General features: G+C 36.0%; 1 protein-coding gene across 10 annotated transcripts in view; it reads left to right on the forward strand.

Annotated features, from left to right (window-relative positions):
- SLC4A10 (solute carrier family 4 member 10) overlaps positions 1-13344 on the forward strand; it is a 320600-nt gene that overhangs the window by 117333 nt on the left and 189923 nt on the right. For all 10 annotated transcript variants that reach the window (XM_056110433.1, XM_056110436.1, XM_056110435.1 and 7 more), the window contains one exon: positions 2407-2488. In XM_056110433.1, the coding sequence (XP_055966408.1) occupies positions 2407-2488 (82 nt within the window). The remainder of the gene's footprint in view (positions 1-2406; positions 2489-13344) is intronic.

Consider the following 13344-nt stretch of genomic DNA (forward strand, 5'->3'; position numbering starts at 1 on the left):
CCTCCCCGTCCCAATGAGACCCCAAGTCATTGCCCACAAATAGCCTCTCTGGCTCCTGATCAAGCTGCTTAATGGCCATGGTACCAGAGACTCAGAAACAAATCTTGAAACCCAGCGGCTTTTAGCAGAAATGCATCTCGACCACGGAGTAGGTTACTGTTGCCCGGCCACCCCAAGCGGGGAAGGGTGTTGTCCCTTTGACTACTACCCCCTGGCGGCTTGGTGGCCGTCATCCTCCAGAGGCCATTGGACAGTGAGGTTTGGGCCCGCAGTGACAAGACATTTTGGGCCTCACAGGATGAGGGTGGAGCCAGTCCTGTCCTCCCCACCCCAACAAGACCCCAAGTCATCGCCCACGAGCAGCCTTTCTGGCTCCTGATCAAGCTGCTTAATGGCCATGATCCCAGAGACTCAGGAGCAAATCTTGGAACCCAGCAGATTTTGGCAGAAATCTCTCCAGATTTAAGTGTTAAATTTTCGGAGTTCCAAATCACACGGCCACCACTGTGGCTGCATGACATCATATGTTATTCATAACCAGCAATAGAAAACATATTGTCTACTGTTGCCTTTTCAGCAGATCTGAGTGTGGGGGTAAAATCCCAAATAATAATGGTGGGTCTGGTGTCAAAATATTGAATGTAATCAAAGTAGAGAGAGAGTAATGTGGAAATCATCTGCCCCACAGGTTGGGGGAGGGTGTGGGATGGGGTATACTGGGGTTGTTGGGGGTGGAGAATGGGCACTGGTGAAGGTACGGGTGTTTCATTGTGTGACCGAGACTTAGACCCAAAAGCTTTGTAACTGCTTTCGCGGTGATTCAATAAATAAAATTATAAAAAATGAAAAAAAAGGTAAGGTGGAGTTCATGCACAATTCAATCAGCTAATCAGTGGCTGAATAAATCGCAGTACTCCTACATAAAAAAAAGTGAAGTTGCTATACCTCTAAACATTTTTTGCCTCTAATTTGAACATTTTACCCTTAACCTTTATCAGCACATGTCAGAAATACATATTCTTTTATCAGATGTTGCATGTAAAGAATATGAAAGTTCATCATTCTAAGTTGAAATATGCTTGTAACATTGTAATTTCCAGTACTGATTTGTAAAGATAGAGGAAAAATATTTATCAACATTATATTCAAGAATTTAAAAGTTGTAAGGAAGAAACAGACTTTTATAAAAGTTTTCAAATAATCATAAACCAGAATAGGCTGAGAAATGGATTTGGAATATTCTTTAGGAACATCTTATTTACCTCCTCATTTCACCCTTTGTGATGTGCATCATTTATTTTTAAGATAATTTTTATGCCCAAAAGTCTGCTACTATGAGGGGTACTTAAAATATTTATATACATGTGTATGATTATTTATTTGGGTGATTTGGGTGGCAGGGTTTTGATGGTAAGAAGTGGACACTGGTGAAATGATCGGTATTGAAACATTGTATGCTTGAAACCTAATCATGAATAACTTTTTAACTAAATAAAAATTTTAGAAAGGTAATTTTTACATAAATGCAATTAGGCAAAATTTGTAAATAATCACTGTTTGACTCAATGTATTTTTTCATGGTCAAATTTTTTTATATTAACATCTACACCCATTATTTTTTGAGTATCAAATCAGTGAGCATATTATTTGGAACCTGTGCATGTATAATCAAGAGATTTAGTCTCTGCCAAGCCATTATTAAAATAAAAATATGTATGAAAACTAAGTGAAGGCTTAATTCACATGATTGAAAATTATAGTTTAGTATGAATAAAATGTATTATACTGAAGGAAAGTAAATATAGCTGTAGTTTACCTTATAATTGCTACTAATTGCTTTCAAGAGATTAGATCCCCCAACCTCATTTTTAATGGCAGTGGAATGATTTCACACTGCCATGGCATTAGTGGTGATAATACTAATGAATTTTATATTTTCCTTGTATAGTTCAAAGTGCCATCTTGTTAACAAGAATTCTTTATGAGAGATGTAAATGTATGTTACTAAATTGACAGGATAACTGTTTATCTTGTTTTTTCATCTCACTTCCAAATGGTGCCAACTGGATTATTGCCTTGATTTCATAGAAAATTGAATGGAATTTGTTCCTTGAATAAATGGACAAATTAATTTTAGTTTTCTCCGTTTTAAAATAGCACTTGGATACTCAAGTAGAATACCCATGCACTGAATTGAAACTTTAAAACACTAGATAATTTTAAAGTTTATTTTCTGAGATTAAACTTTATATCAAGAATTACTAGTATATTAATGTTTATTAGCTTGACCATTATATCAACTTGACCATTATATCAACTTGACCATTATATCAACTTTATATCAAGAATTACTAGTATATTAATGTTTATCTAGCTTGACCATTCATTTTTATACCCATTTTACAGAGAAATGATGAAGAGGCAGTTGTGGATAGAGGTGGAACTCGTTCGATTCTTAAAACACATTTTGAGAAAGAAGATTTAGAAGGTAAGGCATATTTTCCCCCATTGGGATATCTTTCGTTATGCTTCCAATGAAAGTGCTTATATTTAACTACTTCAGATACTACAAAAACTTCTTCACAGAGAAGTGTGAAGTGTGATACCATGTGTAAGGTTGAAAAGTAGACAGAGTAATGGTGGTGAGGGTTGTAGGGGTGGATTTGTTTTTGTGCAGTCTGGAGTGCCAACAGGTAGATCTTTAAATTCTGAAAAGTATTCATGTAAACAGATATCAACTGACTGCTACATTCCAAGCACCATGTTGTGTCCCACTTCCTTAATGATCTTTAGTTCAAGAAATTACAATCAATTAGAGACTTAAAGAAAACAATCAGGACTGATCAACATATCAAGAATAAACTAGCTTATGCTGTCAGAATGGTTGTCACTAGAAATGAGCTTAAGGCAATTATACTTTTTTTAAAAAAACTATTATGTATATGAAAGAGAAGTGATGGAACCATCTATATGTATTCATAGCAAAAGGAAGAAAATTAGGTATTCAACAGGAAAACTGTATGGTCTAGTATTTATTTTAAAGGCTTTGAAACCAAACATGTAGGGTTAGGGTTAAAATTAGTGTCATAGTTAGCTTTAGGGTTGGGATGAGGTAAGGGTTAGTATTACATTTAGGGACTGAATTGGTATGAGGGGTTCATATGGATTAGGGTTCAAATATCACTTCTATCCCTTATTTTCTAATGAATTTGAAGTCTGTTGTTAATTTCTCTGCACCTCAGTTTTCTCAGATTCTAAAATTAGGATAACAATTGAATATATTCTCAAAATTTTCTATATTCTCTAAATGTTTTCATGAGAATTAAAAGAAATCACCTGTATTCACTAAATACACAAAAACAAAACAAAATGGAAAAATGTTTATCCCAAGGAAAACACATTTTGGACTATTGTAATCCATAATTTGGATTATGATGAATAACCCAGCTGTGGAGTAAACAAAGAATAAATAGCTCTACCATTGTTTCCCAGATTGTTACTCTGAATCATAAAATAGTGCATGGACAATGTGGTTGATGTCATGTTTAAAAAAAAAGACCCAAACAGGTAGCAAAATATAAGGTGGGTAAGTGCGAAAGTTCCAGTTAGCAAAGTACTATTCATGAGGGTAATAGGGGGTCTAGTTTATTTATCCTTTTGAGTTTTAGAGTAAAGCTTGAGTTATACTTTCAAAGTGCTTCCTTGGTAATATAGATGAAGCTCATCAGTGTATACTTAAATGAAATGGACTTAGAAATTGCTGTTGAAGACAAAATGAATCCTTTCATTATGATTTTAGGTTTTATTTATTTTTCTTTGTTTTTTGTTTTTGGCCATACCTGGTAAGACTGGTAATACTGGTGTTACTCTAGACTCTAAACTCAGAAATAACTCCTGGTAGGGTTCGAGGGATCATATGAGATGCCAGGAATCAAACCCGGTTCAGCTGCCTGCAAGGCAAGCACCCTACCCGCTGTACTATGGCTCTGGCCCAAGATTTTAAATTTTAAAATTACTGGTTCTCTAGACTTAGGTGCATTTACTTAGCTAGTAGAATTGCTGGTGTAATTTAATAACATTAGTACAGCTTTCAGAAATGTCAGGTGGTTAAAAATAGCTGTGAAATCTCTGGTGCAATAATTTAATGGAAAATCATCACCCAGACATTGCCAATAGCTTGCAAAATCATCAATTAGTTATTTTTTTTAACTTTTTTCAGTATTTAATATCCTTAGTTCAGTTAGTAACTTTTCATATATAGCATGTTGCCTGTGTGTAATTGAACTTTTTTTAAATTTTTTTTTTATTAGTGAAACACCATGAGGTACAGTTGTAGATTTACAATTTTTTGTGCTTGGGTTTGATTATACAATGATCAAATACCCATCCCTCCACCAGTGCCCATTTTCCACCACCATGGATAATATCCCCCCCACCTCCATTCCCCCATCCCCCCCTGCCTCTGTGGCAGGGCAATCCCCTGTGTTCTCTCTCTCCTTTTGGGTGTTGTGGTCTGCAAAAGAGGCATTGAGTGGCAAACATGTTCAGTCCATAGTCTACTTTCGACATGCATCTCCCCTCCTGGGAGGATCCTCCAAACACCCTTTATTTGGTGTTCCCTTCTCTATCTGAGCTGCCCTTTCCTCTAGAATGCTCGACTGGCCACTAAGCTATGGAGTAATCCTCCTGGTGCTGATCTCAGCTATTCTTGGGTATTAATCTCATATTTTGTTTCTTTATATCCCCCAGCTGAATGCAATCTTTCTATGTCTATCCCTCTCTTTCTGACTCATTTCGCTTAGCATGATACTTTCCATATTGTACCACTTGTATGTAAATTTCATGACTTCATCTTTTCTAACAGCTACATAGTACTCCATTGTGTAGATGTACCAAACATCTTTAACCAGTCATCTGTTCTTGGGCATTCAGGTTTCTTCCAGTTTCTGGCTATTGTAAAGAGTGCTGCAATGAACAAACAAGTGCAGATGTCACTTCGACTATACATTTTTGCCTCTCTGGGATATATTCCCAGGAGTGGTATTGCTGGGTCAAATGGGAGCTCAATTTCTAGTTTTTTGAGAATCGTCCATACTGAACAATTTTCCAGAAGGGCTGAACCAGTCGACATTCCCACCAACAGTGAAGGAGTGTCCCTTTCTCGCCACATCCGCGCCAGCATCGGTTGCTTTTTGTTCTTTTGAATGTGGGCCAGTCTCTGAGGTGTGAGATGGTATCTCATTGTGGTTTTGATCTGCATCTCCGTGATGATTAATGATGTAGAGCATTTTCTCATGTGATTTTTTGCCATTCGGATTTCTTCTTTGAGAAAGTTTTTGTTCATTTCATTGCCCCATTTTTGGATGGGGTTGGATGTTTTCTTCTTGTGGAGTTTAACCAGTATTTTGTATATCCTGGATATCAACCCCTTGTCAGATGTGTATCGGCGAATATCCTTTCCCATTCTGTAGACTGTCTTTGTATTTTGGTCACTGTTTCTTTGGAGGTGCAGAAACTTCTTAGTTTAAGATAGTCCCATTTATCTATCTCTGTTTTCACTTGCTCAGTCAGTGGTGTGGCATCTTTGAAGATACCATTAGCTTCAATGTCATGGAGGGTTTTGCCAACTTTGTCTTCAATGTACCTTATGGTTTCTGGTCTGATGTTGATGTCTTTAATCCATTTTGATCTTACTTTTGTACATGGTGTTAGGCAGGGACACAGCAAAAGCTGTGTTAAGAGGAAAGTTTATAGCTCTACAAGCATTCCTCAGGAAGGCGGAGCGAGCACACATAAGTAACCTAACCTCACAGCTTAAGAGCTTGGAGAAGGACCAAAAAAAGTACCACAACTCGAACAGGAGAAAGAAAATAATAAAACTCAGAGCAGAGATTAACGAGATGGAAACCCAAAAAACAATCCGAAAGATCAATGAAACCAAGAGCTGGTTCTTCGAGAAAATTAACAAGATTGATAAGCCTCTAGCAAAACTCACAAAGAAAGGGAGAGAGAAAACCCTAATAAACCGAATCAGAAATGAAAAGGGGGTCATTACAACAGAAACTACAGAAATTCAAAGGATCCTCAGGGAGTACTTTGAGAAACTTTATGCCACGGAACATCAAAACCTCGAGGAAATGGATAAATTCCTAGACTCCTACAGACTCCCAAGACTGAACCAAGAAGACCTGGAATACCTGAACAGACCTATCACCATCAAGGAAATTGAAATGGTAATAAAAAGTCTCCCCAAGCACAAAAGTCCTGGCCCGGATGGATTCACTAGTGAATTCTTCCAAATCTTTAAAGAGGACTTACTCCCAATCCTCTTTAAGCTTTTCCACGAAATTGAAATATCAAAAACACTTCTGAACAGTTTCTACGAAGCAAATATCACACTGATACCAAAAGCAGACAGAGATACCACAAAGAAAGAGAATTACAGACCGATATCCCTGATGAACGCAGATGCAAAGATCCTCAACAAACTACTAGCAAATAGAATCCAACTACTCATCAAAAAAATCATACACCATGACCAAGTAGGATTCATCCCAGGGATGCAAGGATGGTTCAACATTCGGAAATCAATCAACATAATCCATCATATCAACAAAAGAAAAGATAAAAAGCATATGATTATATCAATAGATGCAAAGAAAGCATTTGACAAGATCCAGCACCCAAGTTTATGATGAAAACCCTAGCAAAATCATCAATTAGTTATTATACTAGTTAGTTTTACTAGTTATATAGTCACATATATTGTGCATTCTGATGAATGACATGTAAAACAGTATACTGTTGTCTCTCCGGACCCACTTGTTAAAAAATCATCTTACACAATTTTTTTTTCTCTTTTTTTGCTATCTAAATTCAAGAGCATACAATTGTATGATACGATTCACCTCATTTTAAAAAGTTTTATTTATTTTTATGTTAAATTTTAGTTTGCATAACATGGGTTTAATATTGTTACTGATGTAAAAAGTTACTGCAAATTACCCAAAATCCAGTCTACTATTCCTATGTTGCTTCTAGCTTATCTTTTTAAAAACAGGGACCACAACCAACACCATGGCCCTGACCAAGCTTAGGGGCTACCAGAAACACACACAATGGTACTGGGGGGCGGGGGGGCTTATGATGCTGGGTATTAGACTCATGGGCCTTGAGATTGCTGGACACATGGTCTCCCATTTGAGTTAGCTCCATGGCCCTTACATGCTATTTTTATTTTTACTCATGCAATCAGTAAACTATTTGACTTTTTTAGTATATCTTTTTATCATTACTTCCATTTTGTTCCTACTTCCTCTCTGCTATAATTTGTTCCCTCTCTCTATATTGTGTTATGTCTTTCTCACATTTCACCCTTAATTTTATTAAAGTGTTCTTTAGCTTACTTTAGTACAAATGTTGCAAGAGTACTAGACTATGAGGTTTTTAAAACAATTTTTAAAAATTGAATCACTGTGAACTACAAAATTGCAGTTATTCATGATTGAGTTTTAGGTGTACATGTTCCAACACCAATCCCTTCACTAGTATCTACTTCCCTCCATCAGTGTCCTGTTTCCCTCCTGCACCCGAGCCTCCCTCTATGACAGGCACTTTTTCCTTTGTGTCTCTCCCCACCCCCTTTTTGGCACTGTGATTTGTTACTGATGGGTGTCATGTATGCCACCTTTCAGCACCTGGTCCTGGTCCAGAGTGAACACTTCCCTCTTCATTGTTGTAGTGGTCCCCTCCCTGATCAGAGAACTGTAGAATGATAGAAAAAAAAGTTTGAGATTAACTGATTTTCATTTTTATTCTGTCACATCTGTATAGGATTAGTACTGTCAACGTATATTATTACAAAAGGAGAAGAGTGTCAGTACCCTTGAAATTCTTTTTTCTTTTTTTTTAAATTTTTTTTTATTAGTGAAACACCATGAGGTATAGTTGTAGATTTACTCCGAAATTCTTTCTTCTACTCTACTTAATACACACGTAGTGAATGGAAATGAAGTTGAATTTTAGATGAACAGTACATAATTTTTGTTATTAGTGTGACATGCATTATTTTTATCTATCCTGTGCTAAATCTGGCAGTTTAGTAGTGAGTATTTAGGAGAATCACCTTTTAAAGGGATGAGGTATTTTACTTTTTTCAGTTGTCTTGGGTTTTTCCTGATGGCAGCTGAGTTCTTCCACAGGAATTACTTTCCACTGAAGAAAGCTGACTCTTGCTTACAGTGCTCCTCTTGAGTTCAACAGAAGACCTGTGAATGGGTGTACACCAGGCCTCTTTGTGTCTATTTGTCTTTGTGTCAACTTTGAAGGGTTGTCTCAGCTTCAGATCCTTCTTTAAGAACAACTGAGGCATTTATTGCAGCTTTTAAATCTGCCAAATACTCCTTCCAATTCCTCCTCACAGGTGTTATATCCAACAGATTTCTTTCAAAAATATCCGCAAAACAAATTTCTATCTCAGATTAAGTTTCTGGGAAACCCAATTATCTGATAGTTTCTCTGATCCCTTAATAGACACTGATAGACATATTTGGTCATTGGTAGAATCTTTACACTAGTATTTTTATATTGTGAGGTTAAGAACTGTTCACAAGGGTGAGAAGATTGAGAGTTTTTGCCTTGGCCATGATAGTAAATGGAAATGAATATTCCAACTGATGGGGAGTGGCAGAAATTTACGGCAGATAATACAGACTAGAAAATACGTATTGGACCATGGAAAACAACCAAGTTTCATTTGGCAAACACCAAGCATCAATTGCGGTTTCTGTATCAGATAGAAAATCATTGTTAGAGCATATTATCAAAACTTAGGTATATGATGATGCAGCAGTTATCTGTAAATGCAATTTTCTCTACATTCATCAAGGAGCAGTAGAAGCAAACATTTCTTTAGTATATATATTTGTGGTTTTGCTAAGAGTTGTGTTAATTTGTTTGTCCTCTATTAATTTTCCAATTAACTTTCCTCTATTAATTGTCCTCTATTAATTTTGGATTTTTATTCGGTGATAGTCTGTAGAATATCATATTGGTTAACTATAGTTAACTATAGTTAGTTAACCGTTGTTAATCAAATGAATTAGAAATGGAAAATATGTTCAGGACTTACTAAAATAGAGTCATCAACCTCTGATCTCATAAAAGACCTCATGAAAAGTGTGCAGCTCAGGAATTAGCCTGAAACTTTAGGGCGGAAGTGGGGTAGGGGGGTGGGGGAATAGAGTAGCTGAATTTCAGTTTCCTCATCAGAATCATTAAAAATAACTAAGTGCACCTTAAGTTACTTTAACTCGGGGCTGGAGCAATAACACAGCGGGTAGAGTGTTTGCCTTGCACGTGGCCAACCTAGGTTTGAGTCCCAGCATCCTATGTGGTCCCCCGAGCACCGCCAGAAGTAATTCCTGAGTGCATGAGCCAGGAGTAACCCCTGTGCAATGCCGGGTGAGACCCAAAAAGCAAAAAAAAAAAAAGTTACTTTGACTCACTGAGACTCTGTCTTCCTTGTTACTTGTTTAACTCCTTTTAGAATGTATTCTATTTTTCTTTTTTTCATCAAACATAAGAATAACTAAATCAAACATGTCTCATTAATACTTGCTAACGAAAAGTAGAAAATTTAACAACTAAGGATGACAACCATCTTGATAAAACTAAAGAGTACTGATAAACAACCATGATTTCAAAGTTATTGTTGGTTGGATATAAGGCCCAAGATATCTCTAACAATCTTAGTACAAATATTTATTGTGTTAAAAAAACATAACAAAATTTACTATAAAAACCAACTTTAAGTGCACAGTTCAGGATTGTTAAGAGGACATTGTACAACTAAACTACAGAACGTTTTCATCTTGTAATACTGACTCTCTATATACATCAATTAACAGTGCCTCATCCCCTCACAACGCCAATCTCTAGTAACCTCACTTTTACTTTCTGCTTTTTAAAAATGACTCCTGTAAATACCTAATTTAAATGCAATCATGAAATATTTGTCTTTTTTGAGACTAACTTACTTGAAGTTAATTTATTGCACTTAACATAAAGCTTTCAAGGCGGATGTATTTTGTATGTGAATTTTTCTTTTTAAAGTTGAGTAATATTCTACTATGTATGTATGTATATACATACTACATTTTTATCTACCCATTTATCTTTTGATAGATACATTTACGTCTGTGTCTTGTGACTTGTGAATTCTGTTTTTAAACATGGGCATGCAAATACCACTGTGAGAAACAGTTACAATTATTTTTATAGTGTGAGAATGTCTTCACTTTTGCCTTTTATGTTCCTTTTATAGGAAAATATTCTTTATTTAAATAAGTAAAACATATAAAATAAAAAATAATTGTTATTAAAGTTTGAAATTAGTCTTTTTTATAAAAGATTTTATAATAAATCTTTGGTCTGCTGCCTTTCGTACATAATTTTTTCATAATTTTTATGATATATCAATTAGTGGAATTGTTTAATCACAGAATAATTATTTGAAGACCAGGTCTATGAATTTATATCAGTGGCCTCCAACACTAGTTGATATACTAGTGCTGATCCATGGTATAGAATGGTTGAAAACCACTAGTCTACTGCTTGGTTATAATTGCTGGTTCATGCAGGTCAGGTGCTGGTCTGCAGTTGTGAAAAGGTTGAGGTTAAAGAATGTTGTTTTTGATAGTGGATATATAATTTTTACATTCCACACAACAATGCATTAAGGGTTCGAATAATTCCACATCATTCTTGTGATTTTTTTCATAGTGTTCATTTAATATCATTGTAGGTTTTTTTTCTTTTTGGGTCACACCCGGCAATGCTCAGGGATTACTCCTGGCTCTGCACTCAGGAATTACTCCTGGCAGTGCACAGGGGACCATATGGGATGCTGGGAATCAAACTTGGGCTGGCCGCGTGCAAGGCAAATGCCCTACCCGCTGTGCTATCACTCCAGCCTTCAATATCATTGTAATTCTTCATTTGAATTTTTCTAATGAATGATGCCATTGTGTATCATCTTTGGAGAAATTGCAGCTTTTAAGGGCTGGAGCGATAGCACAGCGGGTAGGGTGTTCGCCTTACAAGCGGCCAACATGGCCGACCCGAGTTCGATTCCTCCGCCCTTCTCGGAGAGCCCGGCAAGCTCCCCGTGACGTATTCGATATGCCAGACACAGTAACAACAAAGTCTCCAATGGAGACGTTACTGGGCCTGCTCGAGCAAATCTACCAAATACTTCTTTCTAAATTCCTCTCACAGGTGTTACATCCAAAAGCTCTTTTCCACAAACATTGTACATTGTTTAATTGAGTGTCTTATTTGAGTAATAAGAGTTTCTAGATTAATGGTTTTCAACCAATGGCCTGTAGACAGGTGCAGATTCCCAGAGGTTAAAAGGTTGTAAGCCACTGTTTGAAATACTAACGCTCATTAGGTACATGGTAAAGGTAAAGGTAAAGGCCCTCCCGTTGATCATTGACTTGCTCGAGCGGGCCCAGTAACGTCTCCATTGGAGACTTTGTTGTTACTGTGTCTGGCATATCGAATACGTCACGGGGAACTTGCCAGGCTCTGCCGTGCGGGCGAGATCCTCTCGGTAGCTTGCCGGGCTATTCGAGAGGGGCGGAGGAATCAAACTCGGGTCAGCCATGTTGGCTGCGTGCAAGGCAAACGCCCTACCGCTGTGCTATCGCTCCATGATTTATTAGTATTTACTTCATTCTGAGTATACTTCTGGCTTTATATTCAGATGTTAATCATTGTGGTTTTTGGGAACCCAATGAAGTTCTGGGTAGCCAGCTAGTATCTTGTTATAAATTTTTATGGAGCAGGTAGGACATTTGCCTTGCACGCGGCCAACCCAGGTTCGATTCCTCCATCTCTCTTGGAGAGCCCGGCAAGCTACCTAGAGTATCTGGCCTGCAGGACAAAGCTTGGCAAGCTATTATGGTGTATTCAGTGTGCCAAAAACAGTAACAAGTCTCACAAAGGAGACATTACTGGTGCCCGGTCGAGCAAATTGATGAACAACGGGAGGACAGTACTTCAGTGCTATAAATTTTTTATCTTACATGTATAAGCATAATATATAGTTATTTAGCACTTTTTCTTAAACTAGATAGATACTATAAATGTGTCAAATAAAAATTTTTATATATAACTCAAGTCCAATATTATGTCAATACTGTATGAGAATTAAAAAATTTAAATATAATTATGGATGTAAATAATGTTATCAAATATCTAGTTACTTTTGACATACTTAATATGTGAATATGAGAGCTTCTTGATTGTGTTACTTTATATTAAAATAAATATGTTACATATTGATTTGATATTGATGAATTCATATCTTGGCATAAAAATGAGGTAAAGGTAAAGGTAAAGGCCCTCCCGTTGATTGTCGATTTGCTCGAGCGGGCCCAGTAACGTCTCCATTGGAGACTTTGTTGTTACTGTGTTTGGCATATCAAATACTCTCGGTAGCTTGCCGGGCTACATATATATTTTTATTTACATATATTGCTTTTAGAAGATAGTACTTTTGAATAAAGGATTTAATAGAGAAAATGGATATACTTTATTACTATTCCACATGAGAAAAAATTTGGTTTACTAGTTTTTGTCCTTTTGAGGCCTTCAAAAAGTTGATACTATTACAAAGGATATGCAATTTGATATTTAACTAGTACTGGGATATTTAACTTATATCAGTAGTTTTAGAATATGTTCCCATATTGTTGAACTTTCTTTATTTTTACTTATAAATTATGCTCTGTTTAATACTGTGTATATCATCAAAGGCATAGTGCAGTGTGTGGAGTATCTTCTATTTAATGTTATTTAGGATTTAGCTTCTTAAACTGTGGATTATTATCCTATATGGGTTGTATAGCTTGATGTGAAGGTCAGGAAAAATTTGACAACAATAAAAGGATTTTAAATGTGTTGAGACCAAAATTTCATATAAAATAAATAGTGTAACAATTATAGGTGTTTTTTACAGTCATTCATATTGCACTTCTTGGGTGAATAAGGGATCATGAATAGAAAAATTTAAAAAAACTTAGGACATCTGTGAATGAGAGTAGTATTTATATAGATACATAATATTTTCAGTTACTATTTCAGAAACATAATAGATGAAAATAAATTACATCAAACATAATTCTAAAAATATTAAGAGAGTCAATTTTATGGCAAAGTTTATTCCTTTAATCCTTAAATATTTTTTTTGGAAAATATGTAATACTTTGTTCAAAATTTTTTTATATTTAATACTTTGAAGACAAATCACAGATAACTAAAGGCACTTACCATGTCCTA

Source organism: Sorex fumeus, unplaced genomic scaffold (assembly GCF_029834395.1).
Source record: "Sorex fumeus unplaced genomic scaffold, SorFum_2.1 ptg000009l, whole genome shotgun sequence".
Lineage (NCBI taxonomy): Eukaryota > Metazoa > Chordata > Mammalia > Eulipotyphla > Soricidae > Sorex > Sorex fumeus.